This window comes from Lethenteron reissneri, chromosome 39 (genome assembly GCF_015708825.2).
Source record: "Lethenteron reissneri isolate LAM-NWPU_2019-01 chromosome 39, ASM1570882v1, whole genome shotgun sequence".
Taxonomy (NCBI): Eukaryota; Metazoa; Chordata; class Hyperoartia; order Petromyzontiformes; family Petromyzontidae; genus Lethenteron; species Lethenteron reissneri.
Window position 1 is genome coordinate 8,808,797 of NC_083817.1, and position 25,989 is coordinate 8,834,785.

Genomic DNA, 25,989 nt, shown 5'->3' on the forward strand with positions numbered 1-25,989 from the left:
ATGTTTACACACCGTACCAGGTACTCGCACACGCACAAACACGACACACACGCACAGACACGACACGCACACACACCGACACGCGTGCCCTACCTTGTGCGGCTGGCCGCGCGAGCCATCCCGGATCTCCAGCACCAGGGGCACGTAGTCCACGTCGGGGCCCGGCGGGCTCAGGTGCTCGTAACGCAGCCCCATGCTCAGGAAGCGCTCGCAGGGCACCCTGCCCAGCACCGCTCCCACCGCGCTCAACCTCTCGCCGCCCGGCGACGGCGGTGGCGCCAACTCTCCGCCGCCGTCGCCGGCGCCGAAGGAGTGCGGCGTGTCTCCCCGGCCGCCCTCCGGATCCGGACCGGAATCCGCGTCCGCCGCCCCGTCGCGGTGGGGCGCGACGAGGCGGCCGTGCGCCGGCAGGCCGGTCTCCTCGCTCGGCACGCGGATCCAGCAGCTGCGGCCGCGCGCCGGGTTCTCGGCGTCGGGCGCCAGCGACAGGACGGAGCGATCGAGGGCGCCGCTCGTGCCCATGAACGACGCGACGCGGAGCGGCGAGGGGCCCGGCAGGAGCAGCGCGGTGCCCGGCGCCGGCTCGGCGATGGTCACGAGCAGGCGCACCAGCTCCAGCTGCGTGTCCGAGTCCGAGAAGCTGCGGCCAGAGCACAGGGACATTGTTTAATCTTAAACCTTTTCCATTCCGATGACGCACGTGCGCGTGCGTCGTCAGTTTTTTTTCCGATTTTGTTCTGATGATGTGCGTGTGCATCGTCAAAATGGAACCAGAAGAAAAAATAAAGTGAATTTATTGGTACCGAGGATCCCACGAGGCCATGCGGGAGGGTGTGTGGCACAGTTTGGCGCCAGCTATCGTAGAGTTGCGTAGAGTCGTGTCGCTACGTTTCTCTGTGGCGAGTAAAACGTCTTTTAAAACAACAGCGCTACGCCTCTAAACGTAACATGAACACTGAGCTGCTTGTCCGTGCCGAGATTTAGCAGTGAATGCGACCCCCCCCCCCCACACACACACAACTTGCAGACGTCTCAGAATGGGAAAGGGTTAAGATTTGCCAAAAGACAAAACGGATCGCGAGTCAAAGTGCAACAGGACAGTCGCAAGAGCCGTTGCTGTGGGGAATGTCATCACTCCAACTCTTGCCACGGCTGCCGTTCGCCGTTCTTGCATTCTGAGTCGTGGACTCGGAGTCCAAGCACCGTGCAGAGTCAGTCCGAGCAGCACCAGCGCTTAAATGTGTTTATTTTTTATTTTTTTATTTTAGCCAAGCGGTTGCTTTCGGTCCTGCTGTATTGAGGGCGAGTCGGCCTCCGCTGACTTTGTGAATTGGGCAGACTTCTAGGATGTGGTGCGTGGGTTTGCTCCAGCCCACAGAAACACAAGGCGCTTGCTCTCATGCCCCTTCGGTGGAGGTTGGCGAGTCACGGGCTGTGACCGGTCCTGAAGCTGTTGGGTGTGGACCCACTCCTTTCTGGGGAGGTTGTAACCAGGGGGCTGTTGTGTGGGGGTAGTCACGAGGTGCTTAGTGGTTTAGTTAGTTTTATAGTTATCGTGTTATAGTTACAGTGCTATAGTTTTAGTGTTATAATTTAAGTGTTACAGTTATAGTGGTTTAGTTACAGTGTTGATGTTATATGATGGGACCTCCTTTGCCAGTACCAACATATGGTAATAGGTTTTTTCCCTTTTTCTGGCAACAGGTGTTAAGATGTTAAAACACCAAACTGAAACCTTTTGCAAGGAGTCATGTCTGCATTAACCACAATACTTGTGGTCAGAATGCAAACAAAAAACATACTCTGATAGTATATGCATTGTCCTTGAAACTGATTGGTCCACACCAGAGGCAGCTTTCTTTTGAGCCTCGTCTCAAACGGTCTTAGACCAGAGGACGCCAAAAGGCGCCCAGTTTGGTGCTTTAACATCTCAACGCCTGTTTTGTTGCCATGAAAAAGGGGAAAACCTATTCTCATATTTTGGTACTGGTGTAGTAAGTATCGGAGGAGACGATGTCGACGTTGAGACACACTGTTTATTAACTCCGGGACAGATACAATAGTTGAAGGGGTATCGGCCCCTTCACCCGTACTATGGGAAACCCACCCTAGTACTAAGCCCTCTGTCCTGTCCCCCAGTCCTCCTCTACTGGGCTACGGGAGGCTGACTGATCTGGCCCTGGCAAGCACAGATCTCGGCACCAGCTAACCAGCCTTGCCCTGACAAGGGCAGCGGTCTGGAAGCTCCTGGGCCGCGCCACTGGCTTACCCGGCTCGGCCCTTATAAGGACGGCGAGACCGGGGAGTCCCAGGGCCTAATCTCCGAGTCTTGGATCTTCACTGGTCAGCTTCGTGTCGAACTGAACTCGAGCTCTTTGGGTTCCACCTTTTATAGGGATCGCCTCCGAGGGCTGGGGCGTGGGCAATAACTGATGCGGACGTCGGTGTGACCACCCGTGTATGTGAGTGCCGACAACCCTGTGTTTGTTGTCCGCCGTTTCTCCCGTAATAACCCCTACATCACCCCCCCCTGTACAGCTCGCAGCCGTCCCGGCTGCAACAATCCCTCAACCCCCAAGAATAAAGATTAACACCGTCAATACACGTGTGCCTCGTAACAGTAACAATAACAAGAACAAGCGTAACATCAACCGATGGTTCCCTATATAACAAAAAAAAAACCCCACGCAGAACCGCAATACATATACAGAACGGTATAACAGCACATGCAATCAGCATATCGCGATCACACGCGTACATTGAAGCACAATAGCAAGCAAATCTGCAGGCGACCAACACACCCTCAATCCCGTCGCAACTTTGCAACCACAACACAATTATTCTCTCTCATGCAACGACCGCATCGCACACCGCACCTCGCAGCACAATACAGCCCCAAAAAAAAACATTTTTTTTGTCAATTAAGCCCCTCGCGCACGGTAACCCACGAGATGGTACAGCACAGGGTACCCGACGCTCCCACGTTAATAATTAACTATAGCATCAAGATAACAACTCCACGCAGCAGCGCACACACTCCCTTTGAAACTCAGCAACCACAGCAGACTTTCCGTCCATTCCCAACACACGCACACACTTACATGGACAGCAAGCAACAAGCAGATAGCGTGGTCATCATTATTACACACACATACAACAAAAAAACATATATACAATGAGCGGGTTCCGCAGCAACGGAACACGCGCGGAAAGCTAATCATAACAACCGGCGCGTCTTGGCGCGAGTCCGTGCAGCGGGCCCGTCACAAGGGGCCGGCTTGGTAGAGTCGGTGGCAGGTGTCGCATCAGCAGGTGCCTGGTCGTCCGGTTTCCCGGACGTGCCAGCGCCGCCCCCCACGGGGGAGGCTGGCAGCCCAGAGGGCTTCAGTCCTGGGGCTCCTGAAGACGGGACAGTCATTAGTGGATCAGAGGCTGGCATCGATCCCGCCCCCCCGGAGTCAGAGGACTCCCCACATGTTCGGCCATTTACGTGGGAGGAAGCGTGTGGAGCAAAAAATGGCTTTAACCGTGAAGGGTGTACAAACCACCGACGCTTCCCCCACTTAATGCGCACACATTGAGGCCGTACAACCTGCACAATTTCAACGGGGCCCCTCCATGGTCGCAACAACTTAGCCGAGGTGGCCAATGGCACCTGGGGGCAGTGCAACCATGCTCGGTCGCCCGGGTGCCATTCGTGCGTGTGAGTCCGGCGCGACCGCAACCTCTCGTTTTGTTTCTGGCGGGAGTCAGAGTTTTGCATGGCCGCCTGCCGTGCCTCCGCCAAGCGAAGGATGTTGAATTTAACATGGTCGGCGATTTTTGACTTAGCATGAGGCGCGGCAATCGCCAGCTGAGTCGCGACAGGCGGGTCAACCTCGCGACCATACATCAAAAAAAATGGCGAGAAACCGGTCGCCGCGTGAGGAGCCATCCTGTATGCCGCCAGGACTCCCCCGATCCGTAGATCCCAATCGTTTTGGGACTCAGATACCTGGTGGGATAGCATGGACGTAAGAGTCCTATGCAAGCGTTCCACCATCCCATCCGTCTGTGGATGGTAAGGCGAGGTACGAACTTTCTTTGTACCCAGAAGGCCACATACCTCGTGTAAAAGGGTACTAGTGAAATTCTTGCCCTGATCGGTCAACAACCGTTCCGGAGCGCCCTTGTCGAGGACGTAGCCCTGAACAAAAGCCTCCGCAACGGCCGCTGCGGACTGGTTGGCGAGGGGCCAAGCCATAGGCCATCGCGTGAAATATTCCACGCCAACCAGCAGGTACTTATTACCCCTCGGCGTGGAAGGAAACGGTCCCAAAATATCAAGGGCGACCAGCTCGTTAACCCGGGTGACCGAAATGGACTGGAGCGGTGGACTGGCTCCCTTCGCCGGCGGCTTCCGTTGTGCACACTGGGTACAGGACCGCAGCAGATCGTCCACGTCTCTTGCCATGCCCGGCCAAAAGTAATTAAGCTGGAGCGTGGCAAGTGTTTTGAGGGTACCCAGGTGCAGGAGCCGTTCATGAGCAGCCCATACAGCCCTACCCCTCAACGTGGAAGGCACCACCAGCCTGTGACGGCGGATCGTCCCGTCCCAATGCATGAGTACGCCTTGGCACCACCCCCATGAGTCAACGCCCGACTTCCCTGGACCCGATCCTTCCGCGCGACGTCGTAGTGCCAGGAGGGTCGCATCCTCCATTTGGAGGCGGCCCCACTCAGCACTCGACAAGCCAAGTAGGGAATCACTCCCACCCCCCGAAATAGGACCAGCGTCCGAAGGAGTATCAACTGCGGCCGCAAGAACCCGATCCTGACCGTCACTTGCCGATTTGCAACGGCCCGAACCCAAGAAACAAGTGCAATCCGGGGCGATCGGCAGGCGTGATAGGGCATCGGCATTGGTGTGGCGAATCCCCTTCCGGTAAGTTGTTTCAAAATCGAAATCCTGCATGATCTCGAGCCATCGGGACAACTGCCCCGATGGCTGGTTAATTCGTAGGGCATACTGCAACGCCGCATGATCTGTACGGACGGTGAAATGCCGGCCGTACAGATATGGCCGGTACTGTTGGATAAAGAACACGATAGCCAACAGTTCGCGGTGGGTGACGCAGTACCGCTGCTCGGCCGGGGACAGTACTCTACTACCATAAGCCACAACGCGCTCCACGCCACCCACAATTTGTGACAGCACGCCTCCAATCCCGGTATTGCTCGCGTCCGTGTCGAGCACGAACGGCATGGAAAAATCGGGGTAGCTTAACGGCGGGGCCCCCACCAGGGCATCCCGAAGAGAGACAAAAGCGGCGTTCTCCACCGCTCCCCAATGAAATTTGACCCCTTTTGACGTCAAGGCATGTAGTGGCTTAGCGATGGAAGCAAAGTCCGCAACAAACCGACGGTAATATGAAGCAAAGCCGATGAAGCTTCTAACCTCCCCCACCGAGGTTGGGGTAGGCCAGGAGCTGACACAACGCGTTTTGGCGGGATCGGTTGAGATACCTGACCGGCCGACGATGTGACCCAAATATTTAACAGATTCGCGCAGCAAGTGGCACTTTTGTGGCTTGAACTTCAAATTTGCAGCGCGCATCTTGAGAAAGACGGCCCGAAGCCTATCAAGGTGTTCCTCGAACGTCTTACTGAATACGATAACGTCATCCAGGTAAATCAAACACACCTCCCATTGCAAGCCAGCGAGGACCAATTCCATCAGGCGCTGGAACGTCGCGGGAGCAGAGTGTAATCCCATGGGTAAGCGATTGAATTGGAAGAGGCCGTGCGGCGTTCGGAAAGCAGTTTTGGGTCTAGATTCGTCGTCCAAGGGAAGTTGCCAAAATCCTGAGAGCAAATCCAAAGTGGAAAAGAATCGCGATCCCGCGAGGGCATCCAGCGATTCGTCCATTCGAGGAAGCGGATAAGCATCGGCCACCGAGATCTTATTTAATCGCCGGAAATCAACGCAGAACCTTAGGGACCCGTCGTGCTTTTTAACCAACACTATGGGTGCACCCCAAGGGCTGGTTGAGGGAGAAATGATGTCCGATTTCAACATGTCATCTACAGCCGATTTGACATGATCCTTTTCGGCGGGACTTAACCGAAAAGGATTCTGGCGGATAGGAGCGTTGTCACCGGTGTCAATATGGTGGCGTAGCAATTCGGTACATCCGATATCGTATTTATGTTTACTGAAGACGTCGGAAAATTCTCGCAATAAGGCGCGTAATTTAGCACGTTGTGCGTCGGACAGGTCAGGTGACTCAGCACACAACGCATCCAGCCAACCCTCGTCAGCGTCTGAGGCTAATCGCGTTTGAGAATCGGTGGCCACCTGGCCAACGATCGGCGTTTCCGCAGGTACCGGAACCGCATGTGCGAACACGGTACCTTGCGAAACCACTGCCGTCCGTGTCCCGACATTGAGGACCGCGATAAACGGGTCCCCATCCCCTTTAACAATAGTCTGGGCCGTTACCAGATCTGGCCCACACACCCCGGCTCTAGATGGTCCCAAAATAACGCCTCGGTCAGAGACCCCTTTATCGAACGGACGACGCAAGCGCAGGGGTACCAACATCTGTGCCCCCGGGGGTACACGCACCGTCCGAGCAACAAGCGCCTGTACCGTAGCACAGGCAACACGCAAGGCAGGGGTGGCAGGTAGGAACGTCATACGTCGGCCTGATGGAAGCTCGATGCATTGCTGGTCAATCAGAATTTTGATGGGCAATTTGGCCAAAAAGTCTGTCCCCAACAGGCACGGAATAGCCAGCGAGGAAGAGACGAACACCGGCCCAGATAGTTTAATGTCCCCTATCGAAATTTGCGCTCGAATTTGACCGATAATACCCAACGAGCCCCCATTTGCAGCGTAAAACGGTATATCGACAGGGAGCAACGGGCGACTCTGAACGGGCAGGATATTATAAATCAAATCCGAAATGATAGTTGCCGAAGCTCCCGTATCGACCAATAACCGTACCTCCACCCCGTCAATATGTCCCGCGACAACGGACGACCCCGCCGATGCAGCCACAACTCGGTGAGCCAACTCGGACCATTGGCCCGGTTGGAGCGCCCTCCCCGACATGCCGCGACCCGACGCACCAGCACCCAACCCCCGAGAATTGTGTGTCTGACCATGTGATAGGAAAGTGGGTGTGTGTGCAGGCCGAACATGTGGGGTGCCATGACTTGCCCGAGGATGTTGCGAAGGCTTGTGAGGAGGGCCGTCCGCAGCTCCAGGTCTCGCACCGCGCTGTCAAGGAGCCCGGCATCCGGACGCCACGTGGCCCCGGAGGCCACAATTATAGCAGACGACGAGCGTTCCAGAGGACTTGGGCTGGTCTCGGTGGCTTGGGACGTCCCGAGCTGGACGCTCGGCAGATCGCCATCCTGCAGAACGATCCGCAGCGAAGGCTCCCTCCATTCCGGAAGAGGTCGCTGCCACGGTGTGTCGTGCAGCTGCTTTGTTCGCCTTCCTCCGCTGGGAGATGAGATTGGCGTGAATGTGCCTTGCAGCCCGCAGTGATGACATATCCGCATCGTCCTGCGCTAAGATGGTGAAGTCCAGATCGTCAGCCAGCAGCAAAATTTTCTCGGCCACCATCGCATCGATCCCCTCTTCATCCATACGCGGGAAAGCGTCTTTCGCCAATGACAGCAGGGCCGTGCGATAAGCGAGTGGCGATTCCTTGTCACCCTTCTGCCGCTCATAGAAGAGCTGGCGACAGTCAGAGGGCGGCCCATAAACGGTGGCCAGCAGCTGCAGCGCCGACTGAATGGTGGAGCGTGCCGACTTGGGTGCAGCAGTGAGGGTGCCCAGGGCGTCGCCGTCCAATAACGCCGGGAGAGCACACAGCGCCTCGTTGTCCGACCAGCCTGCCATCTCTTGGTGGGCCAAGAACCGGCGCTGGAACCCCCCCCAATCGCCGTCGCTTGCAACAAATACCTGCAGGGCCGGCAGACGTTGCTGGAATGTCGGCTCCGTCTCCGATCCTCTTGCAGCATCCGTAGCGCGTCCCCGTACAGTATGAGTAATGGCGGACTCTAATGGGTGTCGCGCCGTCAGTGACGTGTTGGTCGGGGCTTGGTCGGTGCTGGCGTCCGCTGGTGGTGACGTCGCAACCCCTGATAGGCCGCCACCGCGACCCGCCTCCGCCGATGACGTGGCGGCTGCTGGCTGGGCACCGTCCCCCACGTGACGAGCTGGGACTCCTCCCTCCGCCCCTACTGTCTGTGAGGCGGGAATTTCGAGTCGCCCCGCTGTTGTAAAGGCGGGAGTTTCTGGCGGGCGTTGTCCATCTTCCCGCCGCGTCGCTCCTCCCGGCCCCAGGCGAGTTATTTGTTCGAGCATAGCGGCCGCTGCATACAAGAGCTCCGCCAGCCGCGTGTGAGCCAACGCCAACTCGTCAGTCGACGTCCCGGCCCTCTCCGACGACCCCGCCGATGTCGGAGCCGGCAGCAGTTGTGCAGGTACCAGGTACGTCGGAGGCGATGTCTTGCATTGCCCCTCCCTCGTCGTCATCCTCTCCTGGGTCTTGGGCACGAGTCTTCCGTCTCGTATCCATGCTTGGACCACTTCTAACACCAGATGTAGTAAGTATCGGAGGAGACGATGTCGACGTTGAGACACACTGTTTATTAACTCCGGGACAGATACAATAGTTGAAGGGGTATCGGCCCCTTCACCCGTACTATGGGAAACCCACCCTAGTACTAAGCCCTCTGTCCTGTCTTCCAGTCCTCCTCTACTGGGCTACGGGAGGCTGACTGATCTGGCCCTGGCAAGCACAGATCTCGGCACCAGCTAACCAGCCTTGCCCTGACAAGGGCAGCGGTCTGGAAGCTCCTGGGCCGCGCCACTGGCTTACCCGGCTCGGCCCTTATAAGGACGGCGAGACCGGGGAGTCCCAGGGCCTAATCTCCGAGTCTTGGATCTTCACTGGTCAGCTTCGTGTCGAACTGAACTCGAGCTCTTTGGGTTCCACCTTTTATAGGGATCGCCTCCGAGGGCTGGGGCGTGGGCAATAACTGATGCGGACGTCGGTGTGACCACCCGTGTATGTGAGTGCCGACAACCCTGTGTTTGTTGTCCGCCGTTTCTCCCGTAATAACCCCTACACTGGCAAAGGAGGTCCCATGAAATAAAACACGTGTTAAGATGTTCAACCACCAAATAGAAACCTTTTGCAAGGAGTCAAGTCTGCGTGATCACCACACGCACTTCTGGTGATCACGCAGACAAACTCTGATAACATCTACAGGCGTCAGAGTCGTGATTGAACCCACAACCTCCTGCACACCAGGCGAGGTAGTTAACATCTCGCAGAGTGGGGTACAGCAGTGTCCAACGTACATCGTTGGCGGGGGGAGGTTTCCTGCCTTCCTCGAGGCAAGCTACGGTGGGGGGGGAGGGGGGGCTTGGGGGGGGGGCACCATCTAAAGGGGAGCCCTGAGTGGTGGTGGAGCGACGTGGGACCTTGCCCAGCTCACCGGTAGAGCCGCAGCAGTACGAGGTCGTGGTCCAGCAGCGGAGTGCCGTGGTGAGTGTAGCTCACCTCCCCCGGGGCCCAGCGGCAGTTGAACACCTGCGTAGTGGGTTCGAATTAGGTGCACACACACACAGCTTGGAGGCAACACTATGTATTAAACGGTAAGTATCTACACTATGGGGACCTCATTTGCCAGTAAAAATATGATAATTGGTTCTTTACCCTTCTATCTGGCAACAAAACTGACACCTTTTTGCAAGGAGTCATGTTTGCATAGACCGCAATACCTGCAGTCATAAATACAAACAAAAGACATAACTCTGATAATGTGCACTGTCCTTGAAGTTGATTGGTCCACACCCGAGACAGCTTTCCTTCGAGCCTAGTCTCATATGGGTTGGACCAGATGACGCCAAAAGGCGCACAACTCAAGGACAATGCACCATCAGAGTATGAGAGCTCGGGGCAAGCATCTACACTATGGGGACCTCATTTGCCAGTAAAAATATGATAATTGGTTCTTTACCCTTCTATCTGGCAACAAAACTGACACCTTTTTGCAAGGAGTCATGTTTGCATAGACCGCAATACCTGCAGTCATAAATACAAACAAAAGACATAACTCTGATAATGTGCACTGTCCTTGAAGTTGATTGGTCCACACCCGAGACAGCTTTCCTTCGAGCCTAGTCTCATATGGGTTGGACCAGATGACGCCAAAAGGCGCACAACTCAAGGACAATGCACCATAAGAGTATGAGAGCTCGGGGCAAGCATCTACACTATGGGGACCTCATTTGCCAGTAAAAATATGATAATTGGTTCTTTACCCTTCTATCTGGCAACAAAACTGACACCTTTTTGCAAGGAGTCATGTTTGCATAGACCGCAATACCTGCAGTCATAAATACAAACAAAAGACATAACTCTGATAATGTGCACTGTCCTTGAAGTTGATTGGTCCACACCCGAGACAGCTTTCCTTCGAGCCTAGTCTCATATGGGTTGGACCAGATGACGCCAAAAGGCGCACAACTCAAGGACAATGCACCATCAGAGTATGAGAGCTCGGGGCAAGCATCTACACTATGGGGACCTCATTTGCCAGTAAAAATATGATAATTGGTTCTTTACCCTTCTATCTGGCAACAAAACTGACACCTTTTTGCAAGGAGTCATGTTTGCATAGACCGCAATACCTGCAGTCATAAATACAAACAAAAGACATAACTCTGATAATGTGCACTGTCCTTGAAGTTGATTGGTCCACACCCGAGACAGCTTTCCTTCGAGCCTAGTCTCATATGGGTTGGACCAGATGACGCCAAAAGGCGCACAACTCAAGGACAATGCACCATCAGAGTATGAGAGCTCGGGGCAAGCATCTACACTATGGAGACCTCATTTGCCAGTAAAAATATGATAATTGGTTCTTTACCCTTCTATCTGGCAACAAAACTGACACCTTTTTGCAAGGAGTCATGTTTGTATAGACCGCAATACCTGCAGTCATAAATACAAACAAAAGACATAACTCTGATAATGTGCACTGTCCTTGAAGTTGATTGGTCCACACCCGAGACAGCTTTCCTTCGAGCCTAGTCTCATATGGGTTGGACCAGATGACGCCAAAAGGCGCACAACTCAAGGACAATGCACCATCAGAGTATGAGAGCTCGGGGCAAGCATCTACACTATGGGGACCTCATTTGCCAGTAAAAATATGATAATTGGTTCTTTACCCTTCTATCTGGCAACAAAACTGACACCTTTTTGCAAGGAGTCATGTTTGCATAGACCGCAATACCTGCAGTCATAAATACAAACAAAAGACATAACTCTGATAATGTGCACTGTCCTTGAAGTTGATTGGTCCACACCCGAGACAGCTTTCCTTCGAGCCTAGTCTCATATGGGTTGGACCAGATGACGCCAAAAGGCGCACAACTCAAGGACAATGCACCATCAGAGTATGAGAGCTCGGGGCAAGCATCTACACTATGGGGACCTCATTTGCCAGTAAAAATATGATAATTGGTTCTTTACCCTTCTATCTGCTCGGGGCAAGCATTTCTCACACTATACATGAGGTGGTGACCACCTTCCTCAACTCACTAACACTCTGGAACACAACACAGAGTGGACCAGGCAGGCGACGGGCTGCCTGGCCCAGGACGACGACCCGGGACTTGAGGACCGATGATGTCGCCTTCACTTCGGAGTTCACCAGCCCCGCTCTGCATCCACACCCCGCTTATATCCGCTCCGGCGTGGCCGGCTCCGCCCAGGCCACACCTCCCTTCCCCCACCTCAAGGGAAGGTCTGGGTCCCTCCACCACGTGACCGTCCAGGGTCACAGTAGTGACGTCCTATGTCACTACACCTGCACAGGGCCAGCGGCGGACTTGCGGTGAGGCAGATGGGTGATGGTGGTGATGATGATGAGACTGGCTCCTCCCCCCTCAACCAGTATATATACAAGGTCGGGTCTCTTGGGATTTCTCTTTACATGATGCAGTAATTTTAGCTGATGGTTCCACCTGAAGAGGGAAGCTTGTGTTGCCTCCGAAACGTCGTCATTTGTTATTTTATTTCTATTATTTCTTCTAGTATTTTTATTATTTATCTTTTATTATTTATTTTTTACCAACGTGACTTTACCGAAAAAACCTAAGAGTATGATTCATTGCAGTCACGAAAGCTTCAAATCTAGAATTAAGTGATAGTGTGGTTGATGGTGATGATCTTTGATGACGTTTGAAGATCAAGATGATGATAGCATTGGTATGCATAGTGATCGTGTTGCTGATGATGATACTGCCAGTGATAGTGCTGTTGATTATTATCAATGCTGAGGATGGCGGTCGTAAAAGTGTTGATGATGATGATAATAGTAGTGGCAGTTGTTTATGATTTTTGAGCGTGAAGATAATGACAATACAACATGTGCTACTACAACAACCAACGCATCTATCAACAAAGACAAAGATCCCCCGGAAAGCCTTAACAGACTTTTGCGGTAAGTTCTCTTAGCGAGTAGCACCTTCGAAGGCCGGCAAGGCACACACAAGGGAATGTGCCGATGTTTACTACGCACCGCACAAACACCACAAAACCACCAGACACCACCGCCGCCACCACGACGACGACGGTTCGCCCGCGCTTACGTGCGGCGCCACCTTGCCAGCTCGCTGCGTGATCGGCTCGTTGTGCACCACCTCCAGGCGGCACGCGTCACCGCTGGCGGCCGCCGTCTCCTCCACCCGCAGCTCCTGGCTCGTCAGCAGGGCCCGGCCGCCCCTCGGCACCGCCAGGCCCCGGTTCACGACGACCAGCGAGGCGCTCGCCGGCTGGGGCTCCAGCGCCAACCCCAGCAGCAGCGCCAGCAGCGGGAGCCACGGTGCCAGCTTCATCTCAAGGCTGCGGGACAGGTGGAGGAGGGTGGGTCTGCTGGTTGAAGAGAGAGATGCCCGAGTATTGTTTTTGGTGGAAGTTGAGATTTTGTTCGCGGTTTTTAAATGTCCTGGCTTCACGCGTGATCCATGATACGGGGGCCGGGGGCGCGGGGGGGGGGTTGCAGGAAGGTCGGGGGGGGCAAATAGTCAACAGAGATGACGATCGGTGGGGTAGGTCGGGGGCTGGCAGAGGAGTCTGTTGGAGCCTCTGAGCAGAAGGAGCGGAAAGGAACGAGGGGAGGGGGAGGCGGCCACTCACAACGCGTTTGGGCAGTGCTTGCGGTTCAGTGGGCGTGGTGACGTCACAAAAAAGTGGGCGGGGCCGACAGTGGGCGTGGTGACGTCACAAAAAAGTGGGCGGGGTCGGCAGTGGGCGTGGTGACGTCACAAAAAAGTGGGCGGGGTCGGCAGTGGGCGTGGTGACGTCACAAAAAAGTGGGCGGGGCCGACAGTGGGCGTGGCTTCCAGCTCACCACGTGCTCAATGTCGAGCCTCCCAGACGTTGTGTCACCTTGGGGCACTTTCTGGGTCGTTGAGAGGGCAGCTGAAGTCGCTGTTCTTTAGTTCATCGGGCAATTATTGACCGCCGTCGTTTCGATCTCTAATTCTGTCTTTTATTGCATCGTTTATACTTCTGTTGTTGTTGCTGTTGCTGCTGCTGTGGTTGGTGGTGGTTGTTTTAAATTTTATTTCAATTGTTCGGGTTTATATATTTGCGCGCGAAATATGTTTGTGTACGATATATGACTGTAGTTAGTTGTATTATATTTTGTGAAAATGCAGTTAAGTTTATATTCGGGTTAAATGCGTGTTAATTATACGGTATATTCATATCGTAGAATGTAAATAAACAAGCAACAAAAACAAACGATGTTGATTTGAATGTCTTCTACTTTGTACGTTGGGCAGTTTTACACCTGCGACTATTACAATTGTAGCTTTAAAAAAAATAATATATTATTCACATTTAACTAACTTTTAACTTGTATATTTATGTTATTATATTGATAGTTAGTATAGTATAGTACTATTTACTTAAATATAGTACCCTATTTAACTCATCATCTCCAACACACAAGGCATGTTGATCGCTCTAGCATCATTATATTTCAGTAAACATCCTAGCAATATCTAAACATTGCGATTCCACCGATAGTTTTAGTTTCTTCCTTGAACTCTTTGTTTGGTGGTGGTTGTTGTTGTTGTTTTGTTGTTGTTGTTTCTGTTGACACAGAAACAGACAATGGAGATGTCACAACAATTACAACAAAGACAAAGATCTGCCTATAGCCTTCACAGACGGTTGGGGCAAGTGCCCTTAACGAGTCACGTCTATTAGGCCTGGGAAGGCGCACGGAGGGGAGTGGTCTCGCCAGAACCACATCAGCCGACTTTGCCCAGTACTGATTTTCACACACCTCACCAAGTACTTATTTGAGGCTGAGTCGACCTAGGGGAGGCCCAGGACCGGTTAAAATAATTGTCACTGGTGTCACCGTGAGCAGGAATTGAACTCGGGTTGCCGGGTTCGTAGCGCAGCGCGCTAACCGCAACACCACCGCTCCCCACGCAACACACACACTCGCATGCGTATACACCGTACACACACCACACACACAGCACACACCATATACACCACACACACAGCACACACCACACACACAGCAACACAGCACACACACAGCACACACACAGCACACACCATATACACCGTACACACAGCACACACCACACACACAGCAACACACCACACACACAGCACACACCACACACACAGCACACACACAGCACACACCATATACACCACACACACAGCAAGCACACACCATATACACCACACACACAGCACACACAACAACACACCACGATGGTCAGGTTGATAAAAGGAGGAGAGCCTGGACGTGGAACCGCAAAAGTAACGTTTAGAAACTAAACTAAACATTTAAATTACATGGTAAGGGTCCGTCCATAAATGACGTCACGCGATTTTGGACGATTTTTGACCCCCCCCCTCGTCACACGGCGTCACAAAAAGTCAGACCCCCCCCCTCAAATATGACGTCACAAAGCTCTGCCCCCCCCAAAAATAAAACATGCTTCAAATCGCTTTAAACTCTTGTCATTGTAGTGCGTATTTAATGTGGCGCTGCACTCTGATGTTGTAGAAGAAAACATTTATTAAAAAGTCGATTTAATTAAGTAGAACGTGTTGTCTATATTTATTTAAAGTTGCGCATTTTGATATGACGTCACATTTCTCACCCCCCCCCCTCGTCACAAATGTCTGACCCCTCCCCTCCCCCCTAGGTGCGTGACGTCATTTATGGACGGCCCTTAAGGCCCACTGAGCTATACAGCTAGTTTTCAGAAGCGATCTGGCCACAAATGATAGCTCAATTAAAGTGGCTTATCACGTGGACATTCATGGCAGCCAAATACGCTACATGCACGTTGATTGTAAATGTGGAGGGAAAAACCGGAGGACCCCGAGACAAATCGATGCGACCACCGGGAAAGAGACATCGCAAACTCCAAATATACAGCAGCAGCAGCAGGCGGCAGGGTCGGGATCGAACCCACGACCTCCTGTATACCAGGCGAGGTAGTTAACATCTCCTAGCCATCGTGATGATGATGAGTGAGAGACATGGCAAACTCCAAATAAACAGCAGGCGGCAGGGTCGAAATCGAACCCACGACCTCCTGTACACCAGACGAGGTAGTTAACATCTCCTAGCCACCGTGATGATGAGATAGAGACATCGCAAACTCCAAATATACAGCAACAGGCGGCAGGGTCGGGATCGAACCAACGACCTCCTGTACACCAGACGAGGTAGTTAACATCTCCTAGCCACCGTGATAATGATGAGAGAGAGAGAGAGACACACCGCAAACTCCAAATATACAGCAGGCGGCAGGGTCGGGATCGGGATTGAACCCACGACCTCCTGTACACCAGGCGAGGTAGTTAACATCTCGCCATCGCGATGCCCACGGTCTCGCGCAGCAACGGACCGGGGCGCACTGCGTCGTGCTGGCCAGCAAGCAGCGCCACAGCCCCACGGGCCCACGGCACACAGCCCCACGGAACACAGCCACACGGCACACAGCCCCACGGAACACAGCCACACGGCACACGGCCCCACGGAACACAGCCACACGGCACACGGCCCCACGGCACACGGCACACAGCTACACGGCACACAGCCCCACGGAACACAGCCACACGGCACACGGCCCCACGGCACACGGCACACAGCTACACGGCACACAGCCCCACGGAACACAGCCCCACGGCACACGGCCCCACGGCACACGGCACACAGCTACACGGCACACAGCCCCACGGAACACAGCCCCACGGAACACAGCCACACGGCACACGGCCCCACGGCACACAGCTACACGGCACACAGCCCCACGGAACACAGCCACACGGCACACGGCCCCACGGCACACGGCCCCACGGCACACGGCCACACGGCACACGGCCCCACGGCACACAGCCCCACGGCACACAGCCCCACGGCACACGGCACACACGGCACACGGCCCCACGGCACACGGCACACGGCCACACGGCACACAGCACACAGCCCCACGGCACACGGCCCCACGGCACACAGCCCCACGGCCCCACGGCCCCACGGCACACAGCCCCACGGCACACGGCTGGTGCACGGGAGGTGATAGGCAGACACGCGAAGCCGTCTGTGAACTGGCGTGTGGCGGGGTTTCAAACGCGCGTGAGTGCTATGAAGAAGGGTCGTTGCCCGAAACGTTCCCTATTATTGTCTTCGCTTTTATGGCCACAGTGTTATGGCCACAGTGTTGTTGACGAATGTGCGGAGTTGTTGTTGTTCACTGTGTGTGTGTGCAACACTGCCAAAGCAGCAGCAGCCGCCACGGTGGCGAGATGTCAACTACCTCGCCTCGTATACAGGAGGTCGTGGGTGCAATCCCAAACCTGACGCCTGTATAATTAGAATTTGCATGCCTCTCTCCCCGTGGTCGCGTGGATTTTTCTCCGGGTCCTCCAGTTTTTCCCTCCACATTTGGAATGAACATGCATTTCAAGTATTCGGCTGCTATGAATATCCACGTGATAAGCCACTTCGTTGAGCTATAATTTGTGATGGCCAGGCCGCTTCTGACAAAAAGCCCTCTCAAGCTCAGTGGGGCCTTACCTGGTAAAATATCTGTTTATTTTATTATAGTTTAGTTGCTTGGCTTCCAACAAGCTGACAACATCGAGGGGACGTTTCGGGTTGAGTGGCGGCAGCAGGCGCATCAACTCTTCACTGCGCATCGTTCCCCTGGCATCGTCGAGAACAAAGTAACGGATATTACATTCCAGGGGCCAGATTTTTTGTTGCAAAAGATTTATCTACCATCACACGACCAGGCAACCTCACCCTGAGCAAGCACGTGCGACTCGCGTGGAACGCCGCAAGATATATTCGTGTGTGCGTGTCCGTCCCCTGCCTCCGTCCTTCCTTCCTCCGTGCCTCCCTCCTACCTCCCCACTGAAATTTATGTCTCTCCGATCCATTCCAGACAAACTGGTCCGGCCAAAAGCCCTCCAGTCCCCCCCCCCCGCCGCCGCCAACCAAGGTTTTGTCTTTCTCACGCCACGCTGGGAAGAATTAGGCACTGCGCTGCATGGTAATTACACGCCGAGCTCAAACAGCTCTGACAACAGATGGTGGGTGGGTGTGTGTGTGCGAGTGTTGTGCAGAGGGCTCGTGAAGGACACGACCGCCAAGGGCAGTTGCTATTTTTTTTCCACCACTTTTATTTGACCAGACGAAGCCCACGGAGCGGTCTGCAGATCTGTTTTTCTCAGAAGCGGCCTGGCGATCGCAAATGATCAGCTCAACGAGGTGGGCTTATCATCACGTGGGGAATTTACGGCAGACAAATACACGGAACGCGCGCGTTGATGCTAAACGTGGAGAGAAAAACTGGAAGACCCGGAGAAAAATGCACGCGACCACGGGGGAGACCATTCAAACTACAAATATACAATCTTGATTTTGAAGCTTTCGTGACTGCAGGAATCCATACTCTTTGGTGCTTTCGATAAAGTCACGTAGGTAGAAAAATAAAATAAATCACGACGTTTCGGGCGCAACACAAGCGTCCGCCACCTGATGACGGACGCTTGTGTTGCGCCCGAAACGTCGTTATTTTATTTATTTTAGCGAAAGAACCAAAGAGTATACAAATATACAGCAACAGGCATCAGGGTCGGGATCAAACCCACGACCTCCTGCATACCAGGCGAGGGAGATAACATCTCGCCACCCTCCAGCAACAAAGTAGGCAGCTAAAACGCAGCAAGGTAAGGTCCACTGAGCTCTGGAGTTCTTTCCCCGAAGCGACTTCGCTATCACAAATGATAGCTCACCCAGGTGGCTTATCACGTGGAAATGTACTGCAGCCGAATGCTCTAAAAATATGTTGATTCTAAATGTGGAGAAAGAAACCGGAAGACTCGGGACAAAAATCCGTACGATCACGGGGAGAGAGACACGCAAACTCCAAATACCAGGGTGACCCAAAAAAAACGGGCCCCGTGCACACGGGGCCTATTAGAGTTGGGGCCAGTTTTTTTTTGGGTCACCCTGTATACAGCAGGCGTCAGGGCCGCGACCAAACCCACGGCCTCATGTGAAGCAGACGAGGGAGTTAGCGTCTTGAGAGTGGGGTACAAGTGGCACACCTGTGGCGCATCTGGCAATGCACACTTAGAAACATGCATTGAGATGATTTAGAGTTTTTTCTAGATTTGAAGCTTTCGTGACTGCAAGGATTCATACTCTTAGTTCTTTCGGTAAAGTCACGTAGGTAAAAAATGAAATTAAAATGAATAAAAATAAAATAAAAATCACGACGTTTCGGAGGTAACACAAGTCTCCGTCATCAGGTGGGACCGTCACAGCCAGATTTGCTGCATCAAGTGAGTTAGAGTATTTGGCTGCTATAAATTATTTCCACGTGATTATCCAATTTGTTGAGCGATCATTTGTGGCCAGGTCGCTTCTGAAAAAGAAGATAACAGCTCGGTGGGCTTTACCTGGTGAGACAACAACAGTTTAGAGTTTTCTATTTTTGTGATTAGTTTACCTCTCCTATACTTTCCGTTGCTATCATGTTTGTGTGTTGTTCTTTGTTGTAATGTTCTGACCCTTGTGCAACTACTGCACATCTGTGAAAAAGAGCTTTATAGCTCATCGGATTTCTCCAGTCTAAATAAAGTTCTGATTCTGTCTCGGACAGTTGCCCTCTGCTGGTACACGTGTGTCTGTCACGTGACCTCCTGTGAGCGGCGAGCCTTCAACGCACGCACTTCACGCGGCCCTAAAAGTGCACCTAGCCTGGCACAAGTGCAATGGTGACGCCACTGTTGTTGTTTATTTGTGTCATGAAGAGTGGAGGAGAGCGGACGGTGCAGTGGCGGCTTACCACTGATTCCTCGCCATGGAGGGGGATTCGAACCAAGGTGGCACGGTGCGCTAACCACCGCGCCACCGCTCCTCCGCGTATGCAGGTTGCGCTGCAGTGGCGCAAGAGGCGCAGCCCTGCAATTCCTTTCTCAAGCCACTGCTGGTGGAAGGGCCTCCACTTCTAGGTGGTATTTGGCCTACTCTTCCATGCTGGCCAGACGCTCGACTGAACTTTCGGTGTCACCCATGAACTCGTGCTGCCCGTGATCTTAGTTGCGGGGATTTGTGAAACTTGTCCATTGTTGTTTCAACTGCCGCGCCGGAAGATCGAGTCCCGTGTGCTCACCACTTACATGGACCACGGTAAGCGTCACTGCGGTTTCAGTAAAAATGAAACTCAACACATTTTAAATTAAAATAAAATGGTTGACGTTTCGGGCAAATGACCCTTCGTCACAACGATACACACCACAACACACACCGCGCACCAACACAAACCACGCACCAAAACACAAACCAAGCACCACAACACACACCACAACACAAACCACACGGACTCTACAATATACAGACAATTATCCCCCGTATAGCCTTAACAGACTGTAGGGGCAAGTGCTGTTAGCGTAGCACCTATGAAGGCCGGAACGGTACACGAGGGGGTGGGTGGCCAGCACCACGCCCGACCGCCTTTGTCTCCCTAGTAGCGATGTTTACACACCGCACCAGGTACTCATTTGAGGCTGAGTCGACCTAGGGGAGGCCCAGGACCGGTTCAGATAATCGTCACTGGTGTTCGCCGTGAGCGGGAATCGAACCCGGATCGCCAGGTTCGTAGTGTAGCGCGCTAACCGCTACACCACCGCTCCCCACTGCAATTCCTTTATCAAGCCACTACGCACACCACAACACAAACATACTGCACATTAAAAAACAAACGCAAGTAAAAAACTACAAACACAGCACAGGAAACAAACAAACACACAAACACAGCGAAACACGACAGCATAACACGCACACACCATGAAATATACACACACACAACCACCCATCACACAACACACACAACAACACACACTCGATGCAACACACACACACATCACACAACAACACACATCACTCACGCACACAATATAAAACATAACACGCACACTATGCTCAACACTGGCCTTATACTACAAATCAGCAACTTTAACTTTCGACTTTTGTCAGATAAACTCGCAACGTTACCACGCGTGGCGACCCTTAAACGCCGATAGCAACCACAGCTCTCGTTTACATACTGGCCTGTGTTAATCCACTGCTAGAGGAATGCCTCCACTTGCCCATTGGTTCATTGGGGGGTGGGGGATTGATGGACCATACTTCATCACCTCTCTCTATGTATCTCTGTGATATCTGTCTGCTTATATGTCTGTCTATATGTCTCTGGTTCTGTGTTGTATCTCTTTCTCAAACTTAGCATTCTCAGGAAGAACGTAATCAACTAGGTAGGGTGTTGACTGTTATGTTATCCGACTCTCTGTTGTATTACATTTTTAAGTATACTAGATTTGTGTTTCTATTTCATTTATACCTGATGATGATTGCTTGTGTTGCAATCGAAACGTCGTATGCTAGTATTTAATTTATTATTTTATCTTTATACGTGACTTTACCGAAAGAACCAAAGAGTACATACTTCACCACGCCGGTCAGTAAATCACGGTGACAATTAACAGATAGCAACAGCAAAAATAATTACGCAACAGTTTAAAACGCAACACCCGCAAGAAAAACAGACCGCAATATTGCTTTCGGTAAAGTCACGTATAAAGATAAAATAATAAATTAAATAAATAATAACCAAATAATAATTCCTGCAGTCACGAAAGCTCCAAAATTAAGATCGCAATATTGCTCTTCTTTCTTGATAATAAAAAACCACACTCGCAGACGCTTCGGCAAGAGACAAACAGAAACGAGTTGACTGAATGCCGCGGTGAGTCGGTACCTTCACTCGGCAGTTCAGAACTCGGACGGGCGGACAGCTGATTCGGGCTCACACCGCAGAGTAGACAAAAGGACAAAGCTCCCCCGTATAGCCTTCAACAGAGTTGTTGGAGGGGGGTGAGGGCAAGTGCTGTTAGCGGAGCTGAGCGGACACAACGACGTCGCTGTGCGTGAGAGTCACAGCCGGACTGGGCTGTGTGCTGGGTGCCTGACAGTGCCATGGGGGTAGGGGGGGAGCGTGTCAGACTCGCTTCAATGTGCCCGGCCAATGCGCGCGGCGCCTGTGTCTCAGTGAAATAATGAACTGGGAGACAGAGGGGCTGAGAGAAAGAGAGGGGGAGGCGAGACGGGAGGGAGCGAGCGAGAGAGTGAAACAAACACAACACAAAGCACCCCCCCCTCCCGTGTAGCTTGGACAAACTGTAGGGGCAAGTGCTGTTCGCGAGCACCTATGAAGGCCGGCACAGCACACGAGGGGGTGGGTGGCCAGCACCACGCCCGGCCGCCTTTGTCTCCAGAGTGGCGATGTTTACGCACCGCAGCACTTGAGGCCGAGTCGACCTAGGGGCAAATCCGGTTCAGACAATCTCCAGTTTACCGTGAGCGAAAATCAAACTCTGTTGGCTGGGTTCGTAGCGCAGGCGCGCTAACCGCTACTACACTACCGCTCCCCCCCACCACACACACATACATACACACACACATACACACACCTCTTCGGCTCACATTCACAAATCCTTCCCCTTGAATCACTATTGTCCTCCAAGCCACACACAGATACAGACAAAGACTCCCCATATAGCCGACACAGGCTCTTGGTTGGGCAAGTGCTGTTATCGAACACAGATTGAGGTCGGCACGGCGCACGGGAGGGGTGATTTGACCCAGAAGCACTCCACGCTGCCTTTGTCTCTCCAGTGTGTGTGTGTGTCTTAAGACCGAGTCGACCTAGGGGAGGTCCAGGACCGGTTCAAGTATTCGCCACTGACGTGAGCCCGTTCGCCGAAAATACCTTAAGCCACCACGCCATACGCACCACTTTTTACATCACAACGCAGCATCGCGACCACGCTCCAGCATGTGAATCACAACGGCGTTGAGCCCAACTTACCGCTCTCAACTCCTCGTGCCCTGCTCACAACAGCACGGCACACACACGGCACACACACACGGCACACACACACACGGCACACACGACACACGCAGCCGCCTCCTCGTTTGTCTCTCTCGCTCAACCCGGACCCCCTTCGCTCCCCTCTCCCGGTCTGTTCCGAGCCCAGCTGGTTTGAGATGCACCCCCCCACCACCACTTCCCACCCTAAGCAATCACTTCCACGTGCAACTGTTGCTCGCCAGTGAGGGTAGGGGAGGGGACGATGTACGTCCGAGTCGTCGTATTCTCCGTGTGGCCGATGTTGAGCGACAGCTGTAGTTGAGCCAGATCATTGCAATCAGGAATAGCGGAGTGGTTGCACCGCTGCCTCTTCTTGTATATATGTAGACGTGTGTGAGTCTATGTATCACTATGTGAGCGTTGTGAGTCTGTTTGTGAAGCTATAGATGTGTGTGAGTCTATGCATCACTATGTGAGCGTTGTGGGTCTGTTTGTGAATCTATAGATGCGTGTGAGTCTATGCATCACTATGTGAGCGTTGTGGGTCTGTTTGTGAAGCTATAGATGTGTGTGAGTCTATGCATCACTATGTGAGCGTTGTGGGTCTGTTTGTGAAGCTATAGATGTGTGTGAGTCTATGCATCACTATGTGAGCGTTGTGGGTCTGTTTGTGAATCTATAGATGTGTGAGTCTATGCATCACTATGTGAGCGTTGTGGGTCTGTTTGTGAATCTATAGATGTGTGAGTCTATGCATCACTATGTGAGCGTTGTGGGTCTGTTTGTGAATCTATAGATGTGTGTGAGTCTATGCATCACTATGTGAGCGTTGTGGGTCTGTTTGTGAATCTATAGATGTGTGAGTCTATGCATCACTATGTGAGCGTTGTGGGTCTGTTTGTGAATCTATAGATTGTGTGAGTCTATGCATCACTATGTGAGCGTTGTGGGTCTGTTTGTGAATCTATAGATGTGTGAGTCTATGCATCACTATGTGAGCGTTGTGGGTCTGTTTGTGAATCTATAGATGTGTGTGAGTCTATGCATCACTATGTGAGCGTTGTGGGTCTGTTTGTGAATCTATAGATGTGTGTGAGTCTATGCATCACTATGTGAGCGTTGTGGGTCTGTTTGTGAATCTATAGATGTGTGTGAGTCTATGCATCACTATGTGAGCGTTGTGGGTCTGTTTGTGAATCTATAGATGTGTGTGAGTCTATGCATCACTATGTGAGCGTTGTGGGTCTGTTTGTGAATCTATAGATGTGTGTGAGTCTATGCATCACTATGTGAGCGTTGTGGGTCTGTTTGTGAATCTATAGATGCGTGTGAGTCTATGCATCACTATGTGAGCGTTGTGGGTCTGTTTGTGAATCTATAGATGTGTGAGTCTGTGTTTCTGTGTGAGTCTATGGGCCTTTACGCGTGTGTATAGTTCCGGATGCAAATCTAACGATATCTGTGTGACGATATGGGTCTCTATGTGAGTGCATTAGTCTCAGTGTGGAGCTATAGATAACTGTATAAATCTTATGGTGTCTATGTGAATCTATAAATCTCTCTGTGAGTCTATTGGTGTCTATGTGAGCGTGTGGCTCTGTGAATCTATAGATCTCGGCCTTATGCTTCGTATGGCTAATTTCGATGTAGAGCAACAGCTAAAATTCAACATTTAGGTGATTAATGCACCAGATGATTGCGTCAGCCGGAGAAGAGTAAACAGCTGTGGTGATGCCTCCTCTGTCGTGTTTGTGAATGGGGAATTGAGTCGTCATGTCCCGTCGTTCCTGCTCTGGACGGTGACCAGTCGCATACTGCTGGAGAGTTTTTAGTTTTGCATTTGTTATGTAGCGAGGATGTTGTCTTAAACTCACCTCTCTTTCTCATAAATTAATACTGCACCGGTATTCTCCTACTTTTAGAGGAAAGAACGCAGTAGTATACAGGGCGGTTCAAAAGTCAGGACACATAGGGTGATTTAATTCATTTCAACATTGACGTTATTTTTTTAATTACATTTTGTTTAAGTTTTTTTTAAGTATTATCATTCTTTAAAAAAAAAATCTTCCTCCGGCTTTCCCCTCGCGTTTCGAGTTTTGGGCCGCTATAAATTCCCACCCAATAAGCCACTTCTCTTTGAGCTATCCTTTGTGGCCAGGTCGCTCCTGAAAAAAAGAGCTGTACAACATCTCAGTGGGCTTTACCTGGTAACACACCTAACAAAAACAACGGTTTCGTTTTTAGTTGACATGCACGATGCGTCTCAGCCGTGCCAGAGTTTTTGGCCGCGGGCTGATGTCACGGCGAAGGAATGCATTTGCCTAGGAAGCGAAAAAATAAAAACTTCCTTCCTCCCGCGAGAAACCCACGGCGACTCGCGAAGGTTCACGGCAAAGTTTCGGCAGAGCGGCGTTTCCGCTGTTGTCCTCTCCTTTGCCGGGCATGCAAACTCTGGACTGGTTTCAACTTTCGGTGCCTCTCGATTTAAAGCTTTCGTGACTGCAGGGATTCATCTTCTTGGTTCTTTCGGTAAAGTCACGTAGAATGGAAATAATAAAATAATAAAAATAAAACAATAAAATTATTCGTATGACGTTTCGGCCACAACGCAAGCAGCCGTCCTCAGGTGGAGAACAGGTCTGTCGAGAGAATTATTTTATTATGTTTAATTTTTATTATTTTATTATTTCCATTCTACGTGACTTTACCGAAAGAACCAAGAAGATTTCGGTGCCTGGTCAACAATCCAATGAATTTGCCACTGCAGCAGTGCCGGAGGAAGCTAAGTGCGGGGCCTGTAGCATATGTGGTTATAAAGGTGCCCTAAATATACAAAAAACTAATTTAAACACATTTTTTACTTGTATAGTAAAGTAATTGTATTTTTTCATTTGCTATACAGCCAGATAATGACAAATCGCTAACCTTAAACACCCAGTCGTTCATAAAAGTTGAAGGCGGTATAGTACGATAGTAGTAGAGCTACTCAATGTATCACTCGGCCTTAGGATTTGCATTTAACTGCCCATATAGGACCCACCACTGCGATCTCTACATTGGATCAAACTTAATGTCACTTAATGATTGACGGCTTGTGCATATCTTATTTATTTACGATGTACTTACAAAAAAATCAGCAGACTACCTGCTGGATCTCCTCACTATTTTGAACAAATGTGACCTAAGGTCTTCGCTCATTTACCAGCTTCACATTCCTTATTGCCGTACAAATACTGGAGGAAGGGCATTTGCTATTGATGGCCCCAGGGTCTGGAATGCTACCGCCAATAAACTGCAACTTGGATCACTATCTTTGAGATCTTCACTCAAAACTGCTCTAGAGGAGTTGTACACCCCTAGCTGCCACTGCTATTCAGTGGCTTGAAATCAAATGTATCGCTCCGGATGACCGCTGCAAAGTATGATCTTGAGTTTTGATTAGAGTATGCTGATCTTTAGAGGTGCATTGAAATTTTTTG

The 25,989-nt window shown here is 51.8% G+C and overlaps 1 protein-coding gene across 1 annotated transcript in view; it reads right to left on the reverse strand.

The window, feature by feature from the left end:
* LOC133352003 (FRAS1-related extracellular matrix protein 1-like) overlaps positions 1-21,674 on the reverse strand; it is a 61,825-nt gene extending 40,151 nt beyond the window's left edge. The window contains 4 exon segments of the mRNA XM_061567682.1: positions 94-640; positions 9,502-9,596; positions 12,668-14,177; positions 21,398-21,674. Coding sequence (XP_061423666.1) covers positions 94-640; positions 9,502-9,596; positions 12,668-12,913 — 888 coding nt within the window. The 5' untranslated portion in view covers positions 12,914-14,177; positions 21,398-21,674.
* Positions 21,675-25,989: the final 4,315 nt, after the last annotated feature.